Raw genomic sequence first — 27,510 nt, 5'->3', positions numbered from 1 at the left:
AGTAGATGCCATTCTCTCTTTGCCATGCCACTCAGAGGCTTTGCATCTAGAATTATCTCCTCTTTCCCATGAATCATTGTCATTTCTCTCTACTGTAATAGAACATGAACATTGCATAATATTGCTCATCTTAGAAAAGAAGCAAAGAGATGATAAAACAGAGGCCTCCATCCCAACTCTGCCTGTCTATTCTTTATAGCAAATGTTATTAAAAAAAATTGCTGTTTTCATGAACTCACATTTCGTTTTCTATTCAACTCATTCAAACAAGGATATTTTCAACATACTATACTCTAGATCCAAAGTCAATTTTTCTCATTAATTTAAAGGTGTTTTTCATTGTTTTCTTTCATTTAGAATTTTTAAAATTGTATATACTTAAGGTCTATATCATGATGATTTGATATACGTAATGAAACGATTACTACAGTCTAGCTAATTAGCATATCTCCTCCCATAGTTATCTTTTTTTGTATGTGTGATGAGAACACCTGAAATCTACTCTTTTAGCAAATTTCCAGCATTTAGTATAATATTAACTGTAGTGATTATGCTGTACATTAGATCTCTAAACATATCCATCTTTCATTTAGTTTTGCTTGATAAGACATCTGATGGCATTTAGATGTCATTTCTTTGTAGGTAATCTGTTTTTAAGTTTAAACCTAGACTAGGAGTGCTGAGGGTCCAACAGGAAGGCACACTATATAATCAGGAGAAAATAAAGGGAAGGTGGAAACAGTATACTGAAGATCTTTGCAGAAGAGACCAAAGGATGACAGATTCCCTGATTCCCTTGAACACTATTCCTCTGAGGAAGAATCTGTAATTTTAGAAAGTGAAGTGAAAGCTGCCTTGAAAGTTCTGGGAAGAGAGAAGTCACCAGGGGCAGATGGGTATTGATAGAATTATTTCAAGGCACAGAGATTGAATCTGCCAAAATCCTAACAAGAATGTGACAACAAATATAGGATACAAAACAATGGTCTACAGACTGGAAAAACTCAATATATACTCCAATCCCCAAGAAACGAGATGCCAAGGAGTGCAGTGACTATAGGACCATTGCTCTAATTTCCCATGCAAGTAAAGTGATGCTCAAGGTGCTGCAACAAAGGCTCTTACCTTACATGGAGCAAGAGATGTCTGATGTCCAAGCTGGATTTTGAAAAGGGAGAGGCACATGAGATCTAATTGTGATTATTCAGTGGCTACTGGAGTGCTCCAAAGAATTTCAGAAGAAGGTTAGTCAGTGTCTTATAGATGAGAGTATAGCCTTTGATTGAGTGGATCATGAAAAGCTATGGGCTGCTCTGAAAGAAATGAGCATGCTTCAGCACTTGATTGTTCTGCTGTGTAACCTATATTGCAGACAAGAAGCCACTGTCAGGACAGAACATGGAGGGAAAGAATGGCTTTCTGTAGGCAAGGTTGTCAGACAAATATGCAGATGACACCATCTTATGGGCAGAAAGCAGCAGTAACTTGAAACAACTTCTGACGAAAGTGAAAGAAGAAAGTGCCCCAGCAGGATGGTATTTGTACATCAAGAAGACAAAGATCATGGCTACAGAACTACACAACTTTAACATAGGTAATGAAGACATTGAAATTGCTAAAGATTTTGTTCACCTGTGTTCAGTCATCAATTTAAATGGAGACTGCAGCCAAGAAATCAAGAGAAGACTGAGACTTGGAGAGGCAGCACTGGAAGCATTAGGGAAGATCATCAAGTGTGAGGAAGTGTCATTAGAGGCCAAGGCTAAGATTATGTACACCCTCGTGTTCCTGATTACTATGTTGGGGTGTGAGAGCTGGACAGGGAAGAAAGCTGACAGGAAATAATATTTCATTTGAAATATGGTGTCGGAAGAGGGCTCTACGGATGACCTGGATTGCCAGAAAGAAGAACAAATGGGTCCCAGAACAAATTAACCCTGAAAATCACTGGAGGCAAAAATGACAAAACTGAGACTGTCCTACTTTGGGCACATCAAGAGAAGGCAGGATTTGTTGGAAAAGACAATAATGCTGGGAAATGTAGAAGGCTGCAGGAGAAGAGGAAGACCAAATATGAAATGGATTGAGTCCATAAAGGAAGCCATAGGCATGAGTCTGCAGTAGCTGAGTAGGGCTGTTGAGGACAGGACCCTGTGGACATCACTCATTTGTAGAGTCACCAGGAGTTGGAGCTGACTTGATGACACATAACAACAAACCTGTATTTCTCTCGGAGAACTTTAGAAATTTCCCTTTCTGTTTCAGAGTTCTGAAATTTCACAATTCTTTGTCTAGGTGTGTGTGTTTCTATGTGTGTCATATATCCAGTTTTGCACTAAGTAGACTTTTCAATGGAAACCAAAATGGTTTTCAGTACTGGAAATGTTTCAGATAAAATTTCGTTACACATACCACTTCTCTATTAAAATTATTCAGCTTTATCGAGGTATAATTGGCAAATAAAATTGTCTATATTTAAAGTGTAAAATGTGATGATTTGAGAGATATATACTTGTAAAATAATTACCACACATCAATCACCTCGCTTACTTTTTTTTTCTTTTTGAGGTGACTATGCTTATGATCTACGCTCTTAGCAAATTCAAAGTAAGCAACAGACTATTATTAAACTGTACATTAGATCCTCAGAGCTTATTCATCTTATAACTGAAGGCTTGTACCTGTGACCACTATCTCCCCCATTTCCACCATATCTCTGCCCTTGACAACCACCCTTCTACTCTCAGTTTCTATGAATTTGAGGGTTTTTTTAGAATTACACATCTAAGTGAGATCATATAGCATTCATCTTTCTCTGTCTGGCTTATTTCACTTGGCATAATGTCCTCTTAGTTCATCCATCTTGTTGCAAATGACAGGATTTCCTTCTTTCTCATGGCTGAATAATATTTCATTTTATATATACACACACATATATTTTCCAAATATATATACAATAATATAATAATACATCCATTATATATTTTTTGTTTATCCATTCATCCACTGACAGACACTTAGATTGTTTCTATATCTTGGCTACTGTGAATAGTGCTGCAATGAACATTACACTATAAAAGTGCAGATATCTCTTTGAAAAACTGATTTTGTTTCCTTAGATATATACCCAGAAGTGGAAATCCTGGTTCATATGGCAGTTCTGTTTTTAATTTTTTGAGGAATCTCTATACTGTGTCTCATAATGCCTGTATTAATCTACATCCCGACCAACAGTGTACAAATGTTCCCTTTTCTCTACATCCCAGCGAGCATTTTCTACCTTCTGTCTTTTTGATGAAAGCCATCCTAACTGGTAAGAGGTGATACCTCACTGTGTTTTTGATTTGTATTTCCTTGGTGATTAGTGATGTTGAACACCTTGTCATGTACTTCTTGGCCATTTGTATGTATTCTTTAGGAAAATGTCTATTTGGGTCCTTTACCCATTTTTTAATTGGGTTATTTGGTTTTTACCTATTGAGTTATATAAGTTCTTTATATACTTTGGATATTAACCCTTTATCACATAAATGGTTTGCAAATATTTCTCTCATTCTGTAGGTTGCCTTTTCCGTTTATTGATTATTTCTTTTGCTACACAGAAGCTTTTTAGTTTTATGTAGTCCCACTTGTTGATTTTTGCGTTTGTCTCATATGCTTTCAGTGTCATATGCAAAAAATAATTGCCATGACCAATGCCAAGGAGATTATGTTTTCTTCTAAGAGTTTTATGGTTTTAGTTCTTACGTTTGTCTTCAATCTATTTCAAGTTAATTTTTGTGAGTGGTATAAGATAGAGGTCCAGTTTCATTCTTTTGCGTGTGGCTATCCTTCAGCTTTTCACCATTGAGACTGAGTATGCTTTGAGCTGTGGGCTTGTCATATACAGCCTTTATTACGTTGAGGTGCTTTCCCTTTGTACCCACTCTGTTAAGAGTTTTTATCATAAATAGATGTTGAATTTTGTCAAATGCTTTTTCTACATCTATGGTGATGATCATAGGATTTTATTCTTAATTCTGTTAAAGTGGTGTATCACATTTATTGATTTGCATATTTGAACTTCCTAGCATCCCAAGGATTAATCCCACCTGATCATGGTATATGATCCTTTCAACATGCTGTTGAATTCTGATTGCTAGGATTTTGTTGAAGGTTTTTGCATCTACGTTCATCAGGGATATTGGGCTGTAATTTTCTTTTCTTGTAGTGTCCTTGCCTGGCTTCAGTATCAAGGTAGTATTGGCCTCATTAAATGAGTTTGGAAGTGTTCTCTCCCCTTCAACTTTTTGGAAGAGTTTGAGAAGCATTGATGTTAATTCTTTAAATGTTTGGTAGAATTCACCAGTAAGGCCATCAGGTTATAGGCTTTTCTCATTGAGAGTTTTGATTACTGATTTAACTTCCTTATGCATTACTGGTTTGTTTGGATTTTCTATTTCTTCATGATTCAGTCTTGGTACAAGGTTGTATATTTCTAGGAAAGCATCCATTTCTTCTAGGTTGTCCAATTTGTTGGCATGTAATAACTCATAGTAGTCTCTTTGATCATCTGTATTTCTATGGCATCAGTTGTAATGTGGTCCCTTTCATTTCCAGTTTTATTTGTCCTTTTGTTTAGTTACTGTAGCTAAAGTTTTGCCAATTTTGTTTATCTTTTAAAAACCACCTCTGTCTGTTGATCCTTTCTTGGTTTTTTTGGTTTATTTCACTTGTTTCTGCTCTGATTGTTGTTCATTCCCTTCTGCTAACATTTTTTGTAGTTCCTTCAGGTGTAAAGTTAGTTGGTTTATTTGAAATCTTTCTTTTTTTCTTAAGAATGTCATTTATCATCATAAATTTCCCCCATAGAACTGTTTTGCTGTATCCTATAAGTTCTGATATGTTGTGTTTCCATTTTCATTGGTTTCAAGGTATTTTTTGTATTTCCCTTCTGATTTCTTCTTTACCCATTGGTTGAGTTCTTGGTCTCTGGGTCTTTTCTTCTCGATACCCTAACTTCTAGCTTTCTATAAACTTATAGCCCCCATCAGTGAGTTGGTTCTTTCCCAGATGACAACTCACACAAACCCCTGCTATGATGCAGTGAACCTTGCCCTGGTAACCTATCTGGTGGAATACCTTCCCCCAGTTTCTTGCTGCTTCGCCTCCATCCTTCATTGCTTTCCAGTTCCATTTCTATTCTACAGTTATAATTACCTCATTTGTGAGTGTAGGTGTGTGTTTTTGGTGTTTTCTTCTTATACTGTGTGCCTCAATGGTACATATTTGGAACAAAGGAAATACCTAATCTGAACAGGAAACATAACGTTAATTTTCCATAGAGTCTACTATTTGTGTCTTTGAGAATCTTGTAATGATATTAACGTCTTACTTTTTTTCCCTTTTAACTCTTTTCCCTTAGCTATTGGTTTTCTTTTTGAGAGTTTTGTTTTAGGTATTAATTTTCTTTTGTTGAGTTGTTTCTCTTTTTCATGGACTGAAGTTTTCTTATATTTGATTTATTCTTAGTAGTAATGTTATATAGGAATAGAAAGGATGGATTGATATAGAAGGGAATGAATGCTTTGAAAGCTGGGCATCTGGGATCCCCAGACTTTTCTTATCAGTACACTTATCCTTCTGAGATTGAGTACAGCCTGACAGGGGTAGCTGACAGGGGAAGCAGAAAAATAAATGGGATTTGGGGACATATTTTCTGTATTCAAGTTTTAGTTAAGTATCTGGTTATTTTGTACTTTCAGCAACATAAAATATGAACTTCTTCCTTTTTTAATAATTATTAAATATATTTACTTCAATATATACTCTTTTAGAATAATCCTATCAATTTTTTTCTTTATTTTTTATAGCATAAGGAAAAAAGCACAGTTTGAGTCTGAAATCCAATCTTTGATAAAACTGAAGTCAAAAAATGAAACATTTCTTAAAGAACTATACAAGGATGCTTATAACATTGGTACTGTTTTCCACCTAACCAAATTTAAAACAGAGGAATTAGAAGAGAAAATAGCAGAAGTGAGAAGAAAATTCAAGGTTTGTATCTCTGTGTTCTTCTTAGTTATGAAAAATGGTGATTAATCTGAATTTTATTGATTTAATATTGATATATTTTAATTTAAACTATAATACTATTTTCAAAAAAATTACTCCTTCTGATAAATCAGAAGAAAATCGCTTCTCTCAGAGGCCCAGCCTGAATAGAAGAGAAACGTGACTCAATGTAGCTAATCAACACTTTTGTCTACTTTTTGTTATTACTGAACTTAAACTACCTGACTCACCAGAAGAGTGGTACTTGGTTAAGCCTCACTCTAAATATCTATGTAATAGTTCCTGCCTGTGGCAGGAAGAAAAGATGCTGGGAAGTGCTCTTGCTCTCTTACAAAGCAAGAGAAGGGAGTACCTATATCAGGCCTGCAAGGTATTGGATTCCAGAGCACCAAGCAATCAGTAGACCACAATGCCACAGAAACAACTATTCAGAGGCCTCAAATCCATTCCTAAGTGAGAGCTATGATGAATAGCCACTCCCTGCCATTTGGCATAGAGACTAGCAAAGTCAACTCCATATTACCACACCAGGGGGACCACTTCATCAGGCTGCTTCTCTTCATAACACGTCATATCCACACTTCTCCCATCTTTCATATTTTCTTCTTAAAGACTTATAATCACACAATTATCTGTAAAATATAGAATCTGTATTCTTTGTCCAAGCCCTCTACTAGCACTATCTTTAGTGAAGACTTTCTCTTGTGCTATCCAAATTTAGAACACATAGATTGTCTGCCAGTAAATGTTTCTGTACTGAGAGACTTGGGTTTTGTTCTCACATTGAGTCCAGCTGTTCGATTCACTTGGTGTATCGTGCCTGTGCCTCTTCCCGTGGTTGTTCACTGGGGTTACTATATCTTAGATGCTACGAAATTAGTATGCTAAAAATTAAGGGGCCAGCCCAGTGGCACCGTGGTTAAGTTGGCATGTTCCGCTTTGATCGCCCGGGGTTTGCTGGTTCAGATCCCAGCTGTGGACCTATGCACCGCTTGTCAAGCCATGCTGTGGCAGGCAGCCCAGGTATAAAGAAGAGAAAGATGGGCACAGATGTTAGCTCAGGGCCAGTCTTCCTCAGCAAAAAGAGGAGGATTGGTGACGGATGCTAGCTCGGGGCTTATCTGCCTCAAAAAATAAATAAATTTGAAAAAAGTGAAAATTAAAAATAATTATGTGTAGTAAAAATTAACCTCAAAATTATTTTTAAAATATAAGACATGTCACTATATATATAGTTTAGCATATATGATAATACAGTAGATATTGTTTATAATTTCCTATAATTTTTCATTACTATGTGTTTCTCTGTGGCCATCAATTTTTTGTTGTTGTTGAGGATATCATGAAGACATCATCCAATGATTTGGCCGCTTAAAGTGTTTTAATTTTTTCAATTGAAAGGAAACCCTTGGTATATAATTCACATATTTTTCCCATAGCTGTCACAACTTACCTTCAATTCTTCACACACATTCCTTCACTAATCTGAGGCAATCACTTGTTTAGAAAGATATTGCATTGAATTGTTTATTTTTTTTCTAAATTTTCCTGATGCCGTAAAATACAATTTGAACGTTAAGTGCAAATTTGGTGTGACTCCACTGTACTTGCTTTGCCAACCCAAAGCAAAGTGTCCCCCTGGCTTTATTCAAGAAAAATTAAAGAAATTGTTCATCAAGTCCTTTCCTTACCCTACGGTAGCTGAGAGATAACAAGAAAGAAGCAACAGAAAGAAATTACTTCACTTAGGAAATATTCTGCATTGCTAAACATTTCTGCCAATCTTTGAGTTGAATATATAGGGCATTAAATTTCTCTGATGTACACATATGTATCTGTGTCAGAGTGGTAGTGAATTAAAAATAAATGTCTAGATAATCCTTAGATAATTCTGGTTTGTAGTAACTCAAGTTTGTAGTTTCTACCTTTGTAATGACTCTCCTGTCTCTCATTGACTAATTAATGAAAATCTATATAATTTTCTGACTCTGGGCATCATGTTTTTCTTCAGCTTTGTATATTTATTGATCCTGGTCTGAAATTAGTCCTTAATCCATGTCTTCTAGAAACTAATTATAGCAATACCACCTCTGAGATAGCTCTGAGAAATACTATTTTGAAGCCTCAGAGGTAGAATTTCTAAATTACATTCTCTCAAATTATAGCATCTGTAAAATGCCCAGTAAATTTTAGGCAGCCTTAAACTAGAAGCAACCCTGAATAATCAAGATACCTAGCAATTTCTGGAATTTTCCAACTATTGCAGATATTGATTTGTTCCGATTTTTCCATACCTTCAATTCCAATAACTAACCTATTCAGAAAAGACCTGATTAGCCAAGTCCCAGGGTAAAATTAGCCAATAATGATGGGAGATAAATCAATAAAAGGGTAATATGTATTCAGTTATGGAGTTGATAGAATGAACAGAAAATCATCAGTGTTGTCTGAAGAATGTGATATTGTAACAAAAAAATTTTGAAAGCTTTTATCACATATTAAGTACTTCTTAATGTTTCCACGGAAGGCTTTTGTGCAAGCTTCAGGAATTTGGAGGGCTTTTTGCTTGAATATTTTGGAATTTTGATGGAAAAGTAGAATATCCAGCCACTCTGGTTCCAGGTTAAAATTGTAGTACAAGAACTTAAGTGGAAAATTAGTAGAAAAGAAGGAAGGAAGTAGAAAAGAAAACAGAGTTTTCTGCAAGCCTATTATATTCTGGACTCCTTATACATATTAACTAATTTAGTGTTCATAATACTGTGCAGTTGTTATTAATGTGTTCATTTTGAGGAGACACAGCTTGCTCAAAGTAGCATAGCTTTCAGGTAGCTGTTTAGAGTTTGGGGACAAGGTCTTCTGATGCAGGATTTGGTCTAAAATAGGCAGTCAGACATTAACTAGACATACACTCTGACGAACAAAGATTCAGTCAGATTCAAAGCTTCAAAATAACCATATTAGGAATCACCTTTTAAAACTTTATCTTTTTAGGGCAGTATTAGGGTCAGAGCAAAATTTAGAGAAGGTACAGAGATTTCCCATATATCCTCTGCCCCTGCATATGCATAGCCTCCCCGTTTATCAACATCCCCCACCACAGTGGTACATTTGGTACAATTGACAAACCTCCAATGACACATCATTAATACTCAAAGTCCGTAGTTTACATTAGGGCTCACTCTTGGTGTCGTATACATTTCTTGATTTTGGACAAATATATAATGACATGTATCTATCGTTATGGTATCATACAGAGATTTTCACTGCCCTAAAAATCTTCTGTGCTCTGCTTCTTGTTCCTTCTACCACCCCCAAACCATGGAAACCACTGATCTTTTTACTGTCTCCATAGTTTTGCCTTTTCCAGAATGTCATAGTTGGAGTCATACAGTATGAACCCTTTTCAGATTGGCTTCTTTCACTCAGTAATATGCATTTAAGCTTCCTCCATGTCTTTGCATGGCTTGATAGCTCATTTCTTTTTAGGGCTGAATAATATTCCATCTTGACATTGTCTTTCATAGAGCAGAAGGTTTTAATTTTAAAGTCCAGCTTGTCAATTTTTTCTTTCATGGATCGTGTCTTTGGTGTTGTATATAAAAAGTCATTGCCATACCCAAGGTCGTCTAGGTTTTCTTCTATGTTATCTTCTAGGAGTTTTATAGTTTTGCATTTTACTTTTAGGTCTATGATCCATTTTGAGTTGACTTTGTGAAAGGTGTAGGGTCTGTGTCTAGCATCTTTTTCTTTGCATATGAGTGTCCACTTGTGCCAGCACCACTTGTTGAAGAGACTGTCTTTGATCCTTTGTGAAAGATCAGTTGACTGTATTTTTCTATGGGTGTTTCTGGACTCTCTGTTTTGTTCCATTGGTCTGTTTGTCTCTTCTTTTGCCAGTACCACACGGTCTTGAATACTATAGCTTTATAGTATGTGTCGATGTCTGGTGTTGTCAGCTCTCCACCTGTTCTTCAATATTGTGTTGTCTATTCTGGGTCTTTTGTTTCTCCTTATAAACTTTAGAATCACTTAATCAATATCCATAAAATAACTTGCTGGGATCTTGATGAGGATTGAATTGAATCTATAGATTGAGTTGGGCTCAACTGATTTCTTGACAAAATTCAGTCTTCCTATGCATTATCATGGAATATCTTTCCATTTATTTAGTTCTTGTTTGTAGTTTTGTAGTTAGAGTTTTGTAGTTTTCCTCATATAAATCTTATTCATATTTTGTTAGATTTATATCCAACTCTCTCATTTTGGAGGGATACTAATGTAAATGGTTTTGTGTTTTTAATGTGAAATTCCACTTGTTCATTGCTAGCGTATAGAAAAACAATTGACATTTGTGTATTAACCTTGTGTCCCATAACCATGCTATAATTGCTCATTAGTTCCAGGAGTTTTTTCTTAATTCTTTCAGATTTTAACATAGACAATCATGTCATCTGCAAACAAAGACAGTTCTATTTCTTCCTTCCTAATCTTTATATCTTTTATTTACTTTTCTTGTCTTAATGCATTTTAAGGGCTTCCAGTACAGCAGTGAAAAGGTGTGTTGAAATATTGAAATGGGACATCCTTGCCTTGTACCTGACCTTAGAGGGAAAGCTTCACTTTTCTTACCATTAACCGTGATGTTAGCTGTAGATTTTTTGTAGACATCTTTATCAAGTGGAGGAAGTTCCCTTCTGTTTCAGTTTATTGGAAGTTTTTACTATGAAAGGATGTTGGATATTGTCAAATGCTTTTTCTGTGTCTATTTATACAAACGTGATTTTTCTTCATTAGCCTGTTGATGTAATAGATTACCTTAATTGATTTTTGAATGCTGTATCAGCCTTTCATAACTGGTATAAATCCCATTTAATCATGATATATAATTTTTTTTATATGTTGTTGGATTTGATTTGCTAAAATTTTGTTGAGGATTTTTACATCTATTTTCATGAGAGATATTGGTATGTAGTTTTCTTTTCTTGTAATGTCTTTGGTTTTGGTATTAAGGTAATGCTGGCCTCACAGAATGAGTTAGGAAGCAGTCCCTCTACTTCTGTCATCTGAAAGAGGTTGTAGAGAATTAATATAGTTTCTCCCTTAAACGTTTGGTAGGATTCACTGGTGAACCCATCTGGGCCTGGTGATTTCTGTTTTGGAAGATTATTAATTATTGATTCCATTTCTTTAATAGATATAAGCCTATTTAGATTATCTTTTTCCTCTTGTATAGATTTGGCAGATTGTGTCTTTCAAGGAATTGGTCCATTTTCTCTACGTTATCTAATTTTTCAGCAAAGAGTTTTTTGTAGTATTCCTTTATTATCCTTTCAATGTCCATTGGATCTGTAGTGATGTCCTATCTTTCATTTCTGATATTAGTAATTTCTGTCCTCTTTCTTTTTACTTTAGTTAACCTGGCTAGCGGCATAACAATGTTCTTGATCTTTTCAAATAACTAGATTTTGGTTTCATTGATATTGTTCTGATTTCCCATTTTCGATTTCCTTGATTTCCACTCTAATTCTTATTATTTCTTTTCTTATGCTCACTTTGGATTTAGTTTGCTCTTCTTTCTCTAGTTTCTTAAAGTAGAAACTTGGATTGTTGATGTTAGATCTTTCTTCTTTTCTAGTGTATGCATTCAATGCTATAGATGTCTCTGTAAGCACTGCTTTCACTGCATCCCACAAATTTTGATAAATTATTTTTTTGTTTTCATTTAGTTGAAAATATTTTTAAGTTTCTCATGAGATTTATTCCTCAACTATGTATTATTTGGAAATATGTTATTTGACTCCACATATTTTGGGATTTTCTAGTTATCTTTCTGTTATTGATTACTAGTTTAATTCCATTGTGGTCTGAGAACAGACCACATTGTATGATTGTATGATTTCTATTCTTTTAAATTTCTTTAGGTGTTTAAGGGTCATTTTTAATACTAGAAAAAGGCAGTGTACTATGTCCTTAGAATGCTCTGGCCACAGTAATCTGGTCTATAACTTTATAGTTTAGAAGTTTATGGCTTTGCTTGAGTTCTTTTTCAAATATTTTAACCATTCCCAAACTCTTCTTTAGAAAAAATCTTGGCTCCCTTCAAATACTATTTGTTTATCTCTGAGCCAAAGTTCCTAGACCCTTCATCTGAGTACACTAGAAGTCAGAACCTTCTGAAAAGCTTTCTTGGAGGGCAAGAAAGCCCTGCTACTTCAGGTCTACTTAGAGCATGTCCAATTCAATTAACAGAACAAAACAGCTTTAATAAGGCGAAATTTGATTTGTGCACTATACAGTTTCTATCACAATTCCAGTTGAGATGGACGATACTTTAAAATGGTTATAAAATGAACATTCTAATAATGTGTTGATTTTAATTGTTGAGGATTTATGCCTATTAGTCAAGTCTAGAGTATATTACTCTTGACCCATGTACAATAGCCTTTATTGAATTATAATTGGATATTATATCCTTGGTTTTTAACAAAGGTTGGTAAAAGTTATGGGGCAGGCCCCTTGGCCGAGTGGTTAAGTTTGTGCACTCCACTTCAGCAGCCTGGGGTTCACTGGTTGGAATCCTGGGTGCAGACCTACACACGGCTCATCAAGCCATGCTCTGGCATCATCCCACAGAGAAGAACTAGAATGACTTGCAACTAGGATATACAACTATGTACTGGGGCTTTGGGAAAAGAAAAAGTTATGGCCAAAATTGACCATTGCTGCTTGGTTTTTCAAACCAGAGAGAGGGAGTCATATTGTTCAAGATGATCAGAAAACCCTATGCACCTAATTTACGCTAGATTTCAGAACTAAGAAAAACTTTCCTTCATAAAATTGTATTTCTTCTCTTATTAATAATTAGGTAGTCTCTAAACTTCCATGTTCCCCTCTGGTTTAAGCAGCCCAGAATCTCAGAGTCATTTATGCTATACATTCCTAGCGTAATCACTCCTCTTTGTCCCTCTCTATGTTCCGTGTTTACAACTTTGATCTGGCACTCTTTTACTTTTGTTTCATTGGTCTTTAGTTTACTAAAATTCTTCCCTACTCCACTCAGAGGCAGAATACTTTGCCAAAATTGAGTGAAAGGAAGCAATTAACTGTAATTTTTGGAACATCCACTCACATGGTAAACCTTTGCTGGGGAAAAGTGTTAAGGTACAGATAAAACAGAAATAATGGGAAGGTATGTTAGGATTGAAGTGCTTCAAATGGTGGGTGGGTATCCCCTTAGTCAAGCATGAGAAAAGTTCATTTTTCCTGACATATATTTGGGGGAGTAAATAAACCTGAAAAATATTATCAAAATAAAGCATTGGACAGTCATGGATCTTTGAGGACAAAAACTTTATTTGACTTGCTGTAGATACCATGTGAGAACATCATTTCCTTCCCCTTTCTACTGGATTAGAGCTTTTGTTTGCCAGAAAAGAGGTGGCAAATTGTCTCTTTAGTATTTCCATTTTGTTTCTATTTTTTTCCTTCCTTTTCCAAGAGAGATGTGATTTTGTTGAACGAGTATCAATTTTGGAGTCAGATGTTTCTTAATTTGAATCTTGGGTCTACTAATTATTTATCTTTCTGAGAATATCAAGAATATTACTTAGCCGTTATGAGCCTCGGTTTCGCATCTCTTAAATGAGCATAACAATACTTGTATTATACCTCTGTGTGATAAATGAATACTATTCTATATAAAACATTTAACTTGGAGGCTGATAGGTAATATATTCTCAAAAGTATTTAGGATAAACAACGTAAAGAATAGTCCATAGAATTGGTCTACCTTCACTTTTTAGGACAGAACAATCTTTAATAACTGACCTACACATTTAACTCTGAGTCTGTCTCCTGATAAATATGTAGATTTCTATACAACACATTGAAAGTGATAACAGCTATTTGTTAAATGCTTACTGTGAATGTTGTCTTGAGTAAGCTACTTTACATGCATTATCTTATTTTACTCCCACAATAATTTTGTGGAAAAGAATATGTTATCCCAATTTTACATATGTGAAAACTAATATTTGATAATGGTGAAGACATATATGTAGCAACTCTAATCAGCTGCTGCAGTATTTAACTCAGTGTAAATTAGTGTAATCTGTCTGGAAAGTAATTTATCAATATATGTAAGAACTTTAAATACATTCGCAATCTATAATTCATTAGCATCATTTCAAAATATATGGCGTAAGGAAAATCACCTGATAACAAAGACAAAGGCCACAAAGATGCATGTTTAAGGATGGTTATAATTAATTACCTAACAACCACCAGAAAATATGCACCAGGAAGACAAGAATTATTGTCTGTTTTGTACACTGCTGCATCCCGGTGCTTAGAGCAGTCTTTAGAACAAAGTAGACGTTCATTAAATGTTTATGTAATGTTTCTATTTATGTAAATGAATGCATAGCTAACATATAGTGGGAAACTTTAAATACAAAAATTTCTCAGTGATGGAGTAGTAGTTAAATACATGAGTAAAAAGATAAATTGTTATGCATTCAATTTTGAATTAAGAAAAAATTAATGGGACTTCTGCTTTTTTAGTGCCTGAGAAAGATCTTTGTAGGCTGACTTTACCAAAGATAGCAACTTTAATTGCTATTCCTAAAAAGGAATTCACCAAAAAATCACAATGCATATCTCTTATCTCTGGGTTTGGGTATTCAGGTTATTTTAATTTTAGTTTTTGCAATTTTAAAATGTTTCTACCAAAAATATATGTCTCTTCATTAAAAAAGAAAGATAAATTGGCACCCTTGTGTTTATTTTTAGGTAGAACCAGGTTGGGCTGCCACCTGACCTTTCTGTTAGGGTCCTAGCCACCAAAAAGTGCCCTAACAAAGCACAGCCGAGCCGCCCTGACCCACTCATGCAGTCTAACCCTTCATTATTTGCACAAATCCCAAATTTCGCTTTATAATTTTAACTTTTAATTCAAAGTCTCTTTCTCTTCCTCGTCTCAGACTTTACGTAATGAGTTTTCCAACTTTTTTCTTAGTATTACATTTGTCACTGGAAAGCAAACTGATGCTACTTCTTTGGTTACGAGCTTAGATCTATCTATATTTAGTGTTTATTTCCCTTTTCTCTTTGAAAGTAGATTTCCAGACGCATAGCATTGACTGTCCCATACTTTGCTCTTCAGCTGTCCTTTGTCCTAGTACAGGAGTCTCTTCCGGTAGAATAGCTCTCTGCTGCCACCTTCTGGATTCTGACTGCTAAAGCCAGGCAGCAGGTCAAAGGTGACTATGTTTTAGTGTGGGCTCTTCCCAACATCTGAGATGCTGTCACCCCCTTTCCCTTGGCTTCTTCCAAGCTCTTCAAAGTGATCCTTTGATATCTTTTATTCCTTTTTTCAAAAACCAGAATTGAGCAGTTGTGACAGACACCTAGTGGCCCCAAAACCTAAATTATTTACTATCTAGCCCTTTACAGAGAAAGCTTGTTTGATCCCTGCTATAGAGAATACAGGAATAACAATACAGTAATAGGGAGCACCACAGCCTTTAGGGATGAGGGAAAGTACCCAAAGGAGGAACCAGCATGGAAGAAGCTGCCCTCCCCCAAAGCAGAGTAAGGCCTTATGGGAGACGGTGTGTCTCAGTGGATGATCCATAAGCAGCCAAGTACTGGGTGCCAGAGAAACTCGATGGAGGCTGAATGGACTTTGAATGGAGTTTCTGGGTTGAGAACCCAGCTGGAGGTCAAGCATGATTGGTTCTGCACACCGCAGCTGGCAGCAGTTCCACAGGGGGAAGGAGACAACACAGAACTGGAACAAGGTTGTGATGCCCCTTGCTGCAGCCTTGTAAGCCCCTCCACTGCCCTTTATTGATAAAGCCTAACTTTTCTCCAGCTGGCAAAAGAAAGCTGTTTACAAGATCCAGCTCCAGTATCTCGAATTAGAGTTAAAAGACTGGATTGAGAACTAAGAGGTGAGATAATTAGATAACTGGCACAAATCTGTAGTACATATGCAAATTTCTCTAATTCATTTGGTTGCTGTATGTAATCAAGCACCCCATAACTTTTTTTTTTTTTAGATTTTTTTTTTTCCTTTTTCTCCCCAAAGCCCCCCGGTACATGGTTGTATATTCTTCATTGTGGGTCCTTCTAGTTGAAGCACCCCATAACTTTTGAGTCTTCTTTAATCTTAAAGAGTCTCCTACATTTAAAAAAAATTTGTCATTACATTGACATTTTTTAAAGAGTCTTGGCAGTTACTTTGCAGAATTTCTCTCAATATGGACTTATTTTTATTTTATTATATTATTATTATTTTTTTGGTGAGGAAGATTGGCCCTGAGCTAACATTTGTGCCAATCTTCCTCTATTTTTATGTGAGATGCTGCCAAACATGGCGTGATGTGCGGTGTGTAGGTCCACACCCAGGCTGCGAAACTGCAAACCCTGGGCTGCCGAAGCAGAGCACACAAACTTAACCGTTATGCCACCGGGCCAACCCCATGGATTTGTCTTTTTGTTTGTTCATGATTAGATTCAGGTTAAACTTGAAGTTCAGGTTAAACTTTTGGCAGGAACATTACATGGTTATAATATTATGTCAACGAAACTTCACAAAGCGCATGGTATAAGTTTGTGTCATTACTGGTGATAATAAGTTTGATCATTCAGTTAAAATTATGGCGGCCAACCGACTTATCCATTTCCCTGTTGTAATTAATAAGTACTCAATTGAGTAATATTTTAAGAATATGCAACTGTCTTTGTTTCCACTATTGTCACAGTTGTGAAATGGCAAGTTTTGGGGGCTTTCATTCCCTTTACAAAGAATTGACAATTTGAAGAACTGAAAAGCCTAGCACAAGTTGTGCTGCAGGCCACGTTCCTGAAAAAGGCTGTCTTCTTTCAGGTCTTATTCAGGTACTTATCTCTCTGCCTTTCCTACCACTTCACCCATTTCCCTACATCTCAGGGAAAACAGCTTGTAGGCCTTGTTTTACTATCCATCCTCCAAATGCTATTTATGAATGAGAATCTGTGTGATTATGATATTTTAATAGACACTGCGTTTCTCATTATATAAAGACATTTTTAAAAAACATATTTTTGAGTTTGAAAGAATTTGAAATTTTGCAGTTTAATTCCCCAACCTAGGGACCAAAAACAATTTGTTTGTTATTCATCAATGCATTCATTCCGTAAATTATTCATTCAACAAATATTATGTGCAGACAGTACTGGAAGCTGGGGTTAGAGGAGGGAGCTTACTTCAAAGTGCTGTAGAATGTGTCCAGGCTATGGTATCAAGCAGTCCTGGGTATTGATACTTGTTGAATGTTAGTCATGTGACAAATCCCATGACTTCTATGACCTTCGTTTTCTCATCTTTGAATGTGGATAATTGTAGCTATGTCACTAAATGGATACGTTGATTAACTTAAATACACACACAGGCACACAGGCACGTATACAATAGGCAGCGCTCACTTCCCCACAGCACCAAGTTAACTGAAATGTGTGCATATCTGAGCCGTGTCCTCATTTTGCATGGTCCCGATATGCATGAGTTTCAGTTAGCATGGCACTCTACAAGATGAGGGCTGCCTGTTTATGTAAAACATTCTAGAAAATTGCCAGGAATACAGGAATTCTCAAAAGTGGTACCTATATTAAATCAGGAAATCTTTTTGCAACTACTGTAGCTCTTTGTCATTCTCCAGTCTTTTCTTTTCTTTTTAAAGGTTGGCACCTGAGCTAACATCTGTTGCAAATCTTTTTTTTTTCCTTCCTCTTCTCCCCAAAGCCCCCCAGTACATAGTTGTATATTCTAGTTGTGAATGCCTCTGGTTATGCTATGTGGGGTGCCACCTCAGCATGGCCTGATGAGCGGTGCCATGTCTGTGCCCAGGATCTGAACCCATGAAACCCTGGGCCACGGAAGCAGAGCGCGTGAACTTAACCACTCGGCCACGGAACTGGCCACTCCAGTCTTTCTTCTTGAACATTTCCAATGATAGTGCAATTGATATTTTGCTAAGAAGACCACACTCTAGTTCTTGTGTTAATTTTACTGTAATTTATATCCATTTAATTCTGGGGCTGTTCTTAGCAGCTACGTGATTTATATTGTATAGTTAAAAGGCAGCATCTCCCTGGTGCTCCTAACTTTCCCAGCAGATTCTGTTTCAGAGCCAGCTATGGCAGCATTACCAGATTGGTGCCTCTTTAACACAGAGTCTCAGTTCCATTTTCAACCTGTCGTTTATGAGGCTAAGTTACAGAATTCAACATCCAGTTGCCTGGAAAGCCTCATGGACAGAGAAGCTTTGCGTGGACAGGGGCACATAAGAGTCAGAAGGCTCTACAATGGCTATCTCCCTCGCATTGAAGGGTCCTAGGTATCCAGGTGTCACTGAGATGCTAAATCAATGACATAAAGTCCCTCGGCTCTCAGACTCTGTGGATTAACAGCCTGGTTCCAAAATGTGCTAGCTTTTTGTGTTTCAGCAATTTATATAATCTCTCTGTCTCAGTTTTCCCATTTGCAAAAGTGGACAATAATAATTATTTCATGGATTTTATTATGAAGTTAAAATAAGATAATTCCACATAGTAGGCAGGTAGCCATAATTAATAGTAGGACTAACAATAGTTTTATCATTATGACATTTATGTTGCTTGGTGGACATAACTGCCCAGATTCCCCTTTAGGAATCAGTTAAGTCACTTTGCTTAAAGTCTTTCTCCTTCATGGGGAAGCTCACATCCAATGACTAATAAATATAGGAGTATAGCCTTGCCACCTTGGTCTCACTTGGAGCAAAGCTGAAGGTCCACTCTTGCTCGAGGACTCCCCATGGAGTTAACTGAGATTGTTGTTGGGAGTGGATTGCAACTCACCCTATGTTTCTGCCAAATCTTGCTTCCTTCCTCTCCCATTCTCTTCCTTATTTCCCGTACTGTCCCTTCTAGATTCCAACAGTAGTTGATTCCAAGTGTACTCCTTAATAAGGATCTTGCACACAAAACCCCACCTTGGAATCAGCTTTATGGAGAACAGTGCCTGTTACAACAGGAGGGGAAGACAATAAGTCCCCTCACTCAGATATTGCAGTCCATGGCCTAAGACCTGTGACCATTGGAGTTCACTTTATGTCAGTCTTTAGCGTGTTCTATGGTGTGTTGTAGCTCTTAGTAGCTCAATAATTCTCCTAGGAACTGGGCCATTTCCAAGCATTTTGCCAGTGCTGTGGTGGACCAATCATGCTTTCAGGAAGGGGACAGTACGAAGGAAGGCCTTGAGCATCTAGCTGGAAACACTGCTTGTGGCCTTGTGTCTACTGTAAGTGTAAAAGTAGCAGCCCAGCCATTAATAGGTATTAATAGCCTCCCTTCTGGGGACCAGTCATTTGACCTTGCTCTCTGAGTCACGGAAGTTTGGGGGCATGATAGAAAACAGCTTAGAAGAGTTCCCTAAGGGGCGAAGAGTGAAGCTCTAGACGTTTTTCCCATGGAGAGTGCAGATTCGCCTATTGATAACAGGCTGAGTTGGTTTCGCATAAATATACAAATTTCAAAATTTCAAGGGACTCTTTCCCTTCTTTTCAAAGAAATCCAATTGTTTTACTCTTGCAGCTTCAGACTCCTAGTCTATTTTATCATAATTTCTCATATGCCGCTTAAGTTTTTATTAGCCTTACATCCACAAGTTGTTTTTGTACAATATTAATTTATCTAAGATCAGGGACTTGAATTCATTTAAACAATGGATTGCTGTCTAAATAGTTGACAATAAAAAAAAAAAAAAACAAAACAGGGACCGGCCCCCTGCCGAGTGGTTAAGTTCTCACGGTCGGCTTCCGCGGCCCAGGGTTTCTCTGGTTCGGCTCCTAGGCATGGACATGGCACCGCTCATCAATCCGTGCTGAAGCAGGATCCCACACAGAACTAGAAGGATCTACAACTAGAATATACAACTATGTCCTGAGGGGCTTTGGGGAAAAGAAGGGGAAAAAAAAGATTGGCAACAGATGTTAGCTCAGGACCAATCTTTAAAAACAAAAATAAAAGAAACAAAAAAACTTTGAAGAATGAATGAATAAATTTTAAGTAAACACCAAGTAATCAATCCATATTATAACCAGAATGACCTTTCTAAAACACACACCTTGTTTAACATCCTTCACTAATTTTCTTACTGCTCCTTAAAAATCCTAGATAATCTGGTCGTAGTTTATCTTTTCAGCTTCATACCTTAACATTCCTTAACTCATCTCCTCAGTGCACACAAACACACACACACATTTCTCAGTTAGTTTCAGACAAAGTTCAAATGTAGCACTCTATTTTGGAATATGATATATTTTTCTCCAGTCCATAAGGGCATTGTTAATTTGATTCCCTTTTTATTAAACATTCAACAAACTGATGGAACCACTGTGTATGTTATCATGTTAGAAGAAGCAACTAATTTCTTTTAAATTATCAAAATATATTATTGTGTAAATTGGTTTTAGGTGTAGGTATATCCTTACGTGAACTGATATATTAAAGTTATTGCTTTCCTTATGATCTTTCTATTTCCTTCTTTGGAGTTATACTTTAGGAGAGCAAAATTTTGATGAGTCACTATATCAAGAAAAGGAAGAGTTGTAGGAGAGACTTACCGACTTGTTTTTTCGTATTGTCTCTGTAGACCCTGGGATATGATGAGGGATTCAGTAATGAGGAATGGATATAGAGACGTTTCTGAACCTCCACTGTCCCTAGTTGCAAAGCTATGCATCTCTTTTGAATATAGAAAACAGCTTAAAACCAGGCCAGATCCTCTCTCAAATAAGGCATTCCAAGGTATAATTCTAAAGCACAAGAATCTTTTTGAACTAAAGTACAACTGAGAAGAGTCTAAGATTCTTTATCCGAGTAACAGAAAGAAGATTTTTCTACATATTTTTATCCTCTAACTTTCAAGGAATGATTAAAAGGAAAAAAAACAATTGTTCTAGCCAAATGGAGAATCAGATCATATTTTGCAAACTTCAGACTTGAATTGTGTCTATCTTGTTTTCAAAGTTGAAGTATGTTCATTCTGGAAAGTAATATTAACAGCAAACTACTAGTTTTTGAAAAGAGGAATTGAGGACTGTCTGATTTTTCCTTTTTGATTACTTTGATATTTTAGTTCAGGTCTCTAAAGTACTAACTGAAATCTTGTGTCTGTTTCCTGGTCTTGTATAACTTACTAACTTTGTCTCAAATAACATCAGGGTCTTTTTTTTCCTAATTTTATAATACTCAATTTATAATGAATATTTTACTCTTTACTACGACATAAGTAAAGTGTATCTTGTGTTAGCAATTGTCTTTAAAAATATTTTTTGATATCCTATAAATAAAACTTCCTTTTAAAAATATTTGATAACATATAGGGCAGAGAAGACTTCTTGAAAAAACTCACTCGAGGTGAAGTGGCTAATGGGATGATGATTCAGGTAATCCTAATTTGGTTTCAATATTGTATTCTTCCTTTAATTTGCATTTTACTTAGCATTTTAAATTTGCCTGTAATGAGGCATCTTTTCACTACTTGGTCTGCAAGCCAGCAGTTTTCTCTCCTTAGCTGATGACGGTTGCCCCCTGTGTACGACTAGCAGTGTCTGTTCATGCATAAAGAAACTGACCTCCCATACACATATCTCATTTTGTGGCTTAATGGGAATTTCTGCCAGTCTAGTAAAAAGGCAGTGGGATCTTATTCCTAACTGTCTCTTTAGTTTGCTTTGTGATGATTTTATGTTTTCTTTACTTTTAGTATCTTTCAATTGAATTTCTCTCTTTAATTATGAAAGAAAAATATATTATATTTCTATATAAAGATTTTGAAATTAAAGCACTATAGGTAACAAAATCAATTTTAATTTTTTAACCCTTTATCTACCACCTTCATATCCTTTGGAACCCAGGTTGGATATTTTGATCACTGGCATGTTTCTAGAATGCCTCCTCTTTGGGCATACATAAATATTTGAAATTAGTATTATAAGAAGAATAAAATCAAGAGGGAAACAGTCCAAAACAGTTTTGTTAAAAAATTGTTTGAGATTATCTGCAACTCAGATCCTCTTTGAAGCAAGCACAAATTTTGTGATTTCTTCTAGTAGGAAATTTGACATTTTCAAACGTATAAAAGCAGTATTTCTCTGCTTCTATATGCTTGAAAATACCAAATTTCCTAATTTATTTCTATCTATTTACATATATATGTTCAATAATTCCATAATCTTCTAGCCCCTTTTGCTTAATGTTTTATTATTAACTTCTCATTCTTTGGTTTTATTTGCCCTTGGATTGCAGGAATTACATGTATATCAATATTTGTTGTTAGTGTGTTTTCTAACCTTAATATCTTCCAATGCTTACTTATGAATGTTTGATTTTTATTGTCTATTAAATTTTTTATCTCATTTTTTTCTAAAAATAACTCTGTGCTCTTTAAATATGCTATATTTCTACCTATTGCTTTTTATGGGGGCATTTTTTTTTTTTATTTTCAAGTAACAACAAATATTACTGCCTGGCAGAGGGGAGAGACTCAGTAAACGTTTAGGTAATTAATAACTGAATGAATTATTTAAAATTTTTCCTGGCAGAAAAAACTGTATTCCATTCAAGAAGATCAGATAAATGAGAAGCAGCAGCTTCTGAAAAAGAAAGCAGTATATGCCCTAACGCTGGCAGAATTAGACAAACCTATGCGTCAACTAGAAGAAGATGCTGAAAAGCTCAGAATTATCCACAAAGAACATTTTGAAGTAAGCATTTATAATTAATCCAGAAGCTAATAGGCAGGAATATGTGGGTTGATAAATCATGTATACGAATTTACAGTATTACTTGGAAAATTATGATTTCACATAGGAAGCCATGAAAGCATGGACAAAATAAGTAACTATTTCATGGCCACATACCTGATCTACGGTGAAACTATACAGCGTGACTATCAATGCTGTTACCTGAAACCCCATACTCTATCTTAGAATGTACTTAGGAAAAGCACATTTCAAATGATCGAGTGGTGATTTATCTGATGTGATTGCCCACCACTGTACATTTAATTCAAAGTCTTCATTGCTTTTAATAAAATGCTAACGCTATGTTTACTCAAATATAAACTATAATGCAGCTTGGCACTTTTATGGTAAATTTTTGATGGCTGGAGAAGAAATTAAGACAAGATGAAAAATATAGCAAATGTTGATAAAATATTTTCAAAACAACAAGCTTATGGCAGTAACTGATATTACTCGCCCTTCCCAAAGGAAAGTTTAGTAGACAAATACATATCCGTCACGTCCTCAGTCTTCTGGAGCAGTGGAGGGTGTGGTAAGAGCTGTACATTCTTGTCTTCAGCTGCAGGGGGGGTGTACGTATTTCATTTGGACCGTTTTGGCAACAGGATTTTTTCTTTGCAAATAATGATGTCACTTTACATTCTTAGTCTTTCATAATTTTCAAAATTTCTTTGTTTAGAAAACTTTGTGATTTACAAGGTGTTTCTATTATGAAAGTGTATTTTGATCTTTAAAGCCTCTCTATGGAATAGGCAAGCGAGAGTTTATCTGTATCGTGGACTTGAGCAAGCTTGGGCCTAAATGCACACAGCAACTTGTACAAGGCCATAAAGCATAGATACAACAAATTCTGAGTCTACTACTCCGCAGAGGGCTTCTAAATACTTACCCTAGAGCTCATGTAACGAATATATAACCAGTACTAACTCCTAATGAGAGAAATTATTTTAATAATGGCTCCTTCTCACATTAATGATGGAAATTTATTAATTGAATCAAAAGCCTCAGTATAATCATCTGAATGTGATAATAAATTCCAGAAAAGATTGATGATTTTTATTCCCCTCATTTTACAATAGCCATTGTTTTTTATCTTCTTGTCGTTAGTAATCATTTTTGTTTTTATTATATTTTAATAGTTTATAAATTATAAAAACTATTAATTTAGCATAAACTTTTGAAAAGAATAAGTTTTTGTACACTCTCTGTAATGATTGCTGACAATTTGTATTCAGAATTTTAATTTTGGTTAAAATACTTTAAATATCATGATGAAAATTTATAATTCCTATGTGAGTTTTTTAGTTTTTGTTACTTAGCTAAAATTGACTAGATTTTGGTTTTCTCAGTAATTCAAACTAAATATTGGGATTGTGGATATCATAGTATGTTTTTGTAGTTTATGTGTGGTGGTCCTTTCCCTTTATACCGAAATATATAGTCACTTGGGAACAATTTGGTCTAAACCAGTCTTAATTTCTGAATGTCTTCTAGGCTTTAAATGATATAATTCAGAGGAAAGAACAAATTAAAGCAAAGGTGAAAAGAACAAAGAAAAACTTGCGAAGAAAGCGGAAGAAAACCCATGATGCACTAGTAGAAACTGAGGTAAGAAATTTAATATAAAAAAAAAACTTTGAATTTACAACCTCTTTATCTCAATGAAAACTATTCAAGCAAATCTAATTTTAGGTGGATGCCTCTCATTTCTAATTAGTTGCACTAAATTGCCTCCTCATGCACACGCACACGCACATACACACAGAGTCTTCATTTTCTCTCTCTTATAGTGTCTTTCCCACTGGTCTGGTGTATCCCCCCCATTATCTTTCTACAAAGTAGAGGTAGGGATTTGTAGTGTACTAGGTAAAGACCATGTTTCTACAGATGAGACCAATCTACAGCCTGAAACATTTGTTAATATCTGGCATCTAAATTTTACCCTCAAATTGGCATATAGGCAGCATGGACAAATGGCTATACTAAATCAAAGGGCTTCAGAGCTTTTTCCAAATTAGATATATTTACTCCCTGAAAATCTTCACATCTAACATTCTATCTTTAGAGAATCATTGGATCTGGAGAAGAGAAGATAGTCCATTATCTTAAACTTACTATCTTCCAGATATATTTTAAAGGTAGCACCAATAAGATTTGTTGGTGAACAGCATGTAGATTATGAGATAGAGGTGTAATTGTATCATTTAAAAAATGTTTGCCCTATACTAGGCCAGAAAAGAAATGTAAAAAAAATTACAGAGGAAAATAGTAATGTTTATAATAATAACAACAGATATTAATATTTTGCATATTTTATATATGCTAGGCATTGTTCTAAGTGCTCAGACATATTAACTCATATGATCTTCATGATAACCCTATGAAGAATCTGCTATTATTATCTCCATTCTGCAGTTGAGGAATCTGATGCCTTGTTTTCTAATTAACTTGTTCTATTTTACACAGCTCGTTAGTGATGGAGTTGAGATTCACTATGTCTAGCACTGGCACTAGAATCTATGCTCTTAACCATGGCGTTACACTGGTCAAGCCATAGAGATTACTTTTATTGACCACAATCAAGTAATATCAAGATTCAATAACAAAAAATATAGCAGAAAGAAAAATATTATGTAGACTACTGGAAATAATTTTTTAAATCCCATTTTTATTTTTAATTTGCTTATCAGTAGGAAAATTCCAGAACTTCCTGAAAAAGAAAGGAAGGAAGCAGGGGGGTATGACATTTCAAATACATACCTAATGTTCCAAATCTTGGACAAACAGCAGATTTTCATAGGAAAATGAATATGAAAGATTAGCCATTCTTCTTGAAATCTATCAGAGTAGAGAAAGAATTAGGAAGCATGTGGGGAAAAACAGAGGAAAATAGGAGCAAAGGGAGCAGTTGAGATCGGTTGGGAGAGAAGCCCTAATTAGAAGCAATGTCAGATGTGGGAAGGACAGTCAGTAAGTCAGTCACCTAGTCAGTAATCAGCCAATCAGTATAAACACCAATAGTCATGAAGGGATGATGCAAAAATACACACAAAATCAAATCTCCCATCTGTAATTGCACAGGCCAGCCTTGGGAAATTGTGCTGGCATTAAATATTGATTTCTTTTGTTTGAAAGATCAAAACAATATATATCCTTGCTCAGCTTCAATGTACGTGTTTGAAAATCAGTGATCACATGTTTGCATCTTGAAAGGACCTTTAACGTGTATGTGTAAGTGTGGGGGAGTGGGGACAAGTTAGTGCCAGGGAGAGAGGAAAAGAGGGAGAGAGAGAGGAAGAGAGGTGGGGGGAGAGACATTACATAGTTCTAACCTATCTTTTAGAAAATCTGAGCTGAGGTAACAATGGAGAAGAGAAGATAAACCTAAGTTGTTACTTATATTGGTAAGAGGTTACTATTTGCTTTTAATTGTTTACACAGCCAAACGTAATTGTGTTCTTAAATTGAAAGGATTTGAAAATCCCAGTATTTAAAATAAAACATCCCTGAATTTTTTTTTAGGAAAGAATATCAATGATTTTTAGAGAAATAGAGACTACTAAAGGTAAAACAAGTGTTTATCAAGCCAAAATAAGTCAATTGAATAAAGAGTTAAAAGAAAAAGAAAAGGAAAAGGAAAATTTTGATCAGATACTTGACAGTTTAAGGTAAGTAGATATATTTTATCAAAATTTTAAGAGCCCTTTAGGGATAAAGTGTCAGAAAAAATAGTTATGCACAGCCTAATACCATACAGCTTAATGGAGTCAAGTCAATGCACTCAACAAGGATTTGTTTAGCTATTACCATAGAGTAAAAACTTATTTTCAAAATGATAGTACAGCTTTATCTGGAAAAGACTAAATCATATTCACTGTATCAGATAAGAAAGCAAGGAAACATGTTTTACTTTGAAAGATGTTTATCCGCATTGTTTGATATCTGTAAGACTATTTTGGAGCTCAAAGGGATAATCCTAAAATTATGTAAATTATATTAAACTTCTAAAGATTTTATTCAAGCCAGATGAACTTTTTTCTTTCTTCAGGAGTCTTACCATTTCAGTCCTAATATTTTCTTCCATCCTGTGTCTAGATTATATTGATACAAGCATGGTCACCAGGTCCCAATGAATTAATTCCCTCTCTAAACTGGAGAAAACTCTGCCTTCCCACAGGAAAAGGAGAAAAAGTGTAGCTGACGTTGATCTATTATTTACAAATCTATTAATTAGTAGCAATGATGGATAATGTTAAGTATTATTTAAAACCACCATTGATTGATTTCCTAATGTGCCAGGCACTTTGCAGGTAATCTATGTAACTTAATCTCATCCAGTTCTCACAGCCGATTCTTAAATTATGTAATAACATTCCCATATGAATGCTGAAGAAACAGAAGCTCAGGGAAATTAAATCATTGTCTTAAGATTGCACAGCTAATTAGCTGTGCAGCTTAGGTTCACCCTGTTCCAAAGTGCATGCTCTTTCAACTGTGAATACTGACTCCCTAAACTAGGTTTGGAAAGGAAGATTACTGCAGACAAACCGTGTTAGGAATAATCTACTGCTGTTTTCAATAGGTGACCATATCACTTTAATCATTATTTATTGAGATCCCA

General features: G+C 35.5%; 1 protein-coding gene across 6 annotated transcripts in view; it reads left to right on the top strand.

Moving 5' to 3' along the window:
• The window catches only part of CCDC178 (coiled-coil domain containing 178), a 394,579-nt gene that overhangs the window by 138,005 nt on the left and 229,064 nt on the right, over positions 1-27,510 (top strand). For all 6 annotated transcript variants that reach the window (XM_008518186.2, XM_070627548.1, XM_070627547.1 and 3 more), the window contains 5 exons: positions 5,853-6,036; positions 21,468-21,530; positions 22,689-22,850; positions 24,384-24,497; positions 26,412-26,557. In XM_008518186.2, the coding sequence (XP_008516408.2) occupies positions 5,853-6,036; positions 21,468-21,530; positions 22,689-22,850; positions 24,384-24,497; positions 26,412-26,557 (669 nt within the window). The remainder of the gene's footprint in view (positions 1-5,852; positions 6,037-21,467; positions 21,531-22,688; positions 22,851-24,383; positions 24,498-26,411; positions 26,558-27,510) is intronic.

This window comes from Equus przewalskii, chromosome 7 (genome assembly GCF_037783145.1).
Source record: "Equus przewalskii isolate Varuska chromosome 7, EquPr2, whole genome shotgun sequence".
Lineage (NCBI taxonomy): Eukaryota > Metazoa > Chordata > Mammalia > Perissodactyla > Equidae > Equus > Equus przewalskii.
This window is presented reverse-complemented; position numbering and strand designations above follow the sequence as displayed.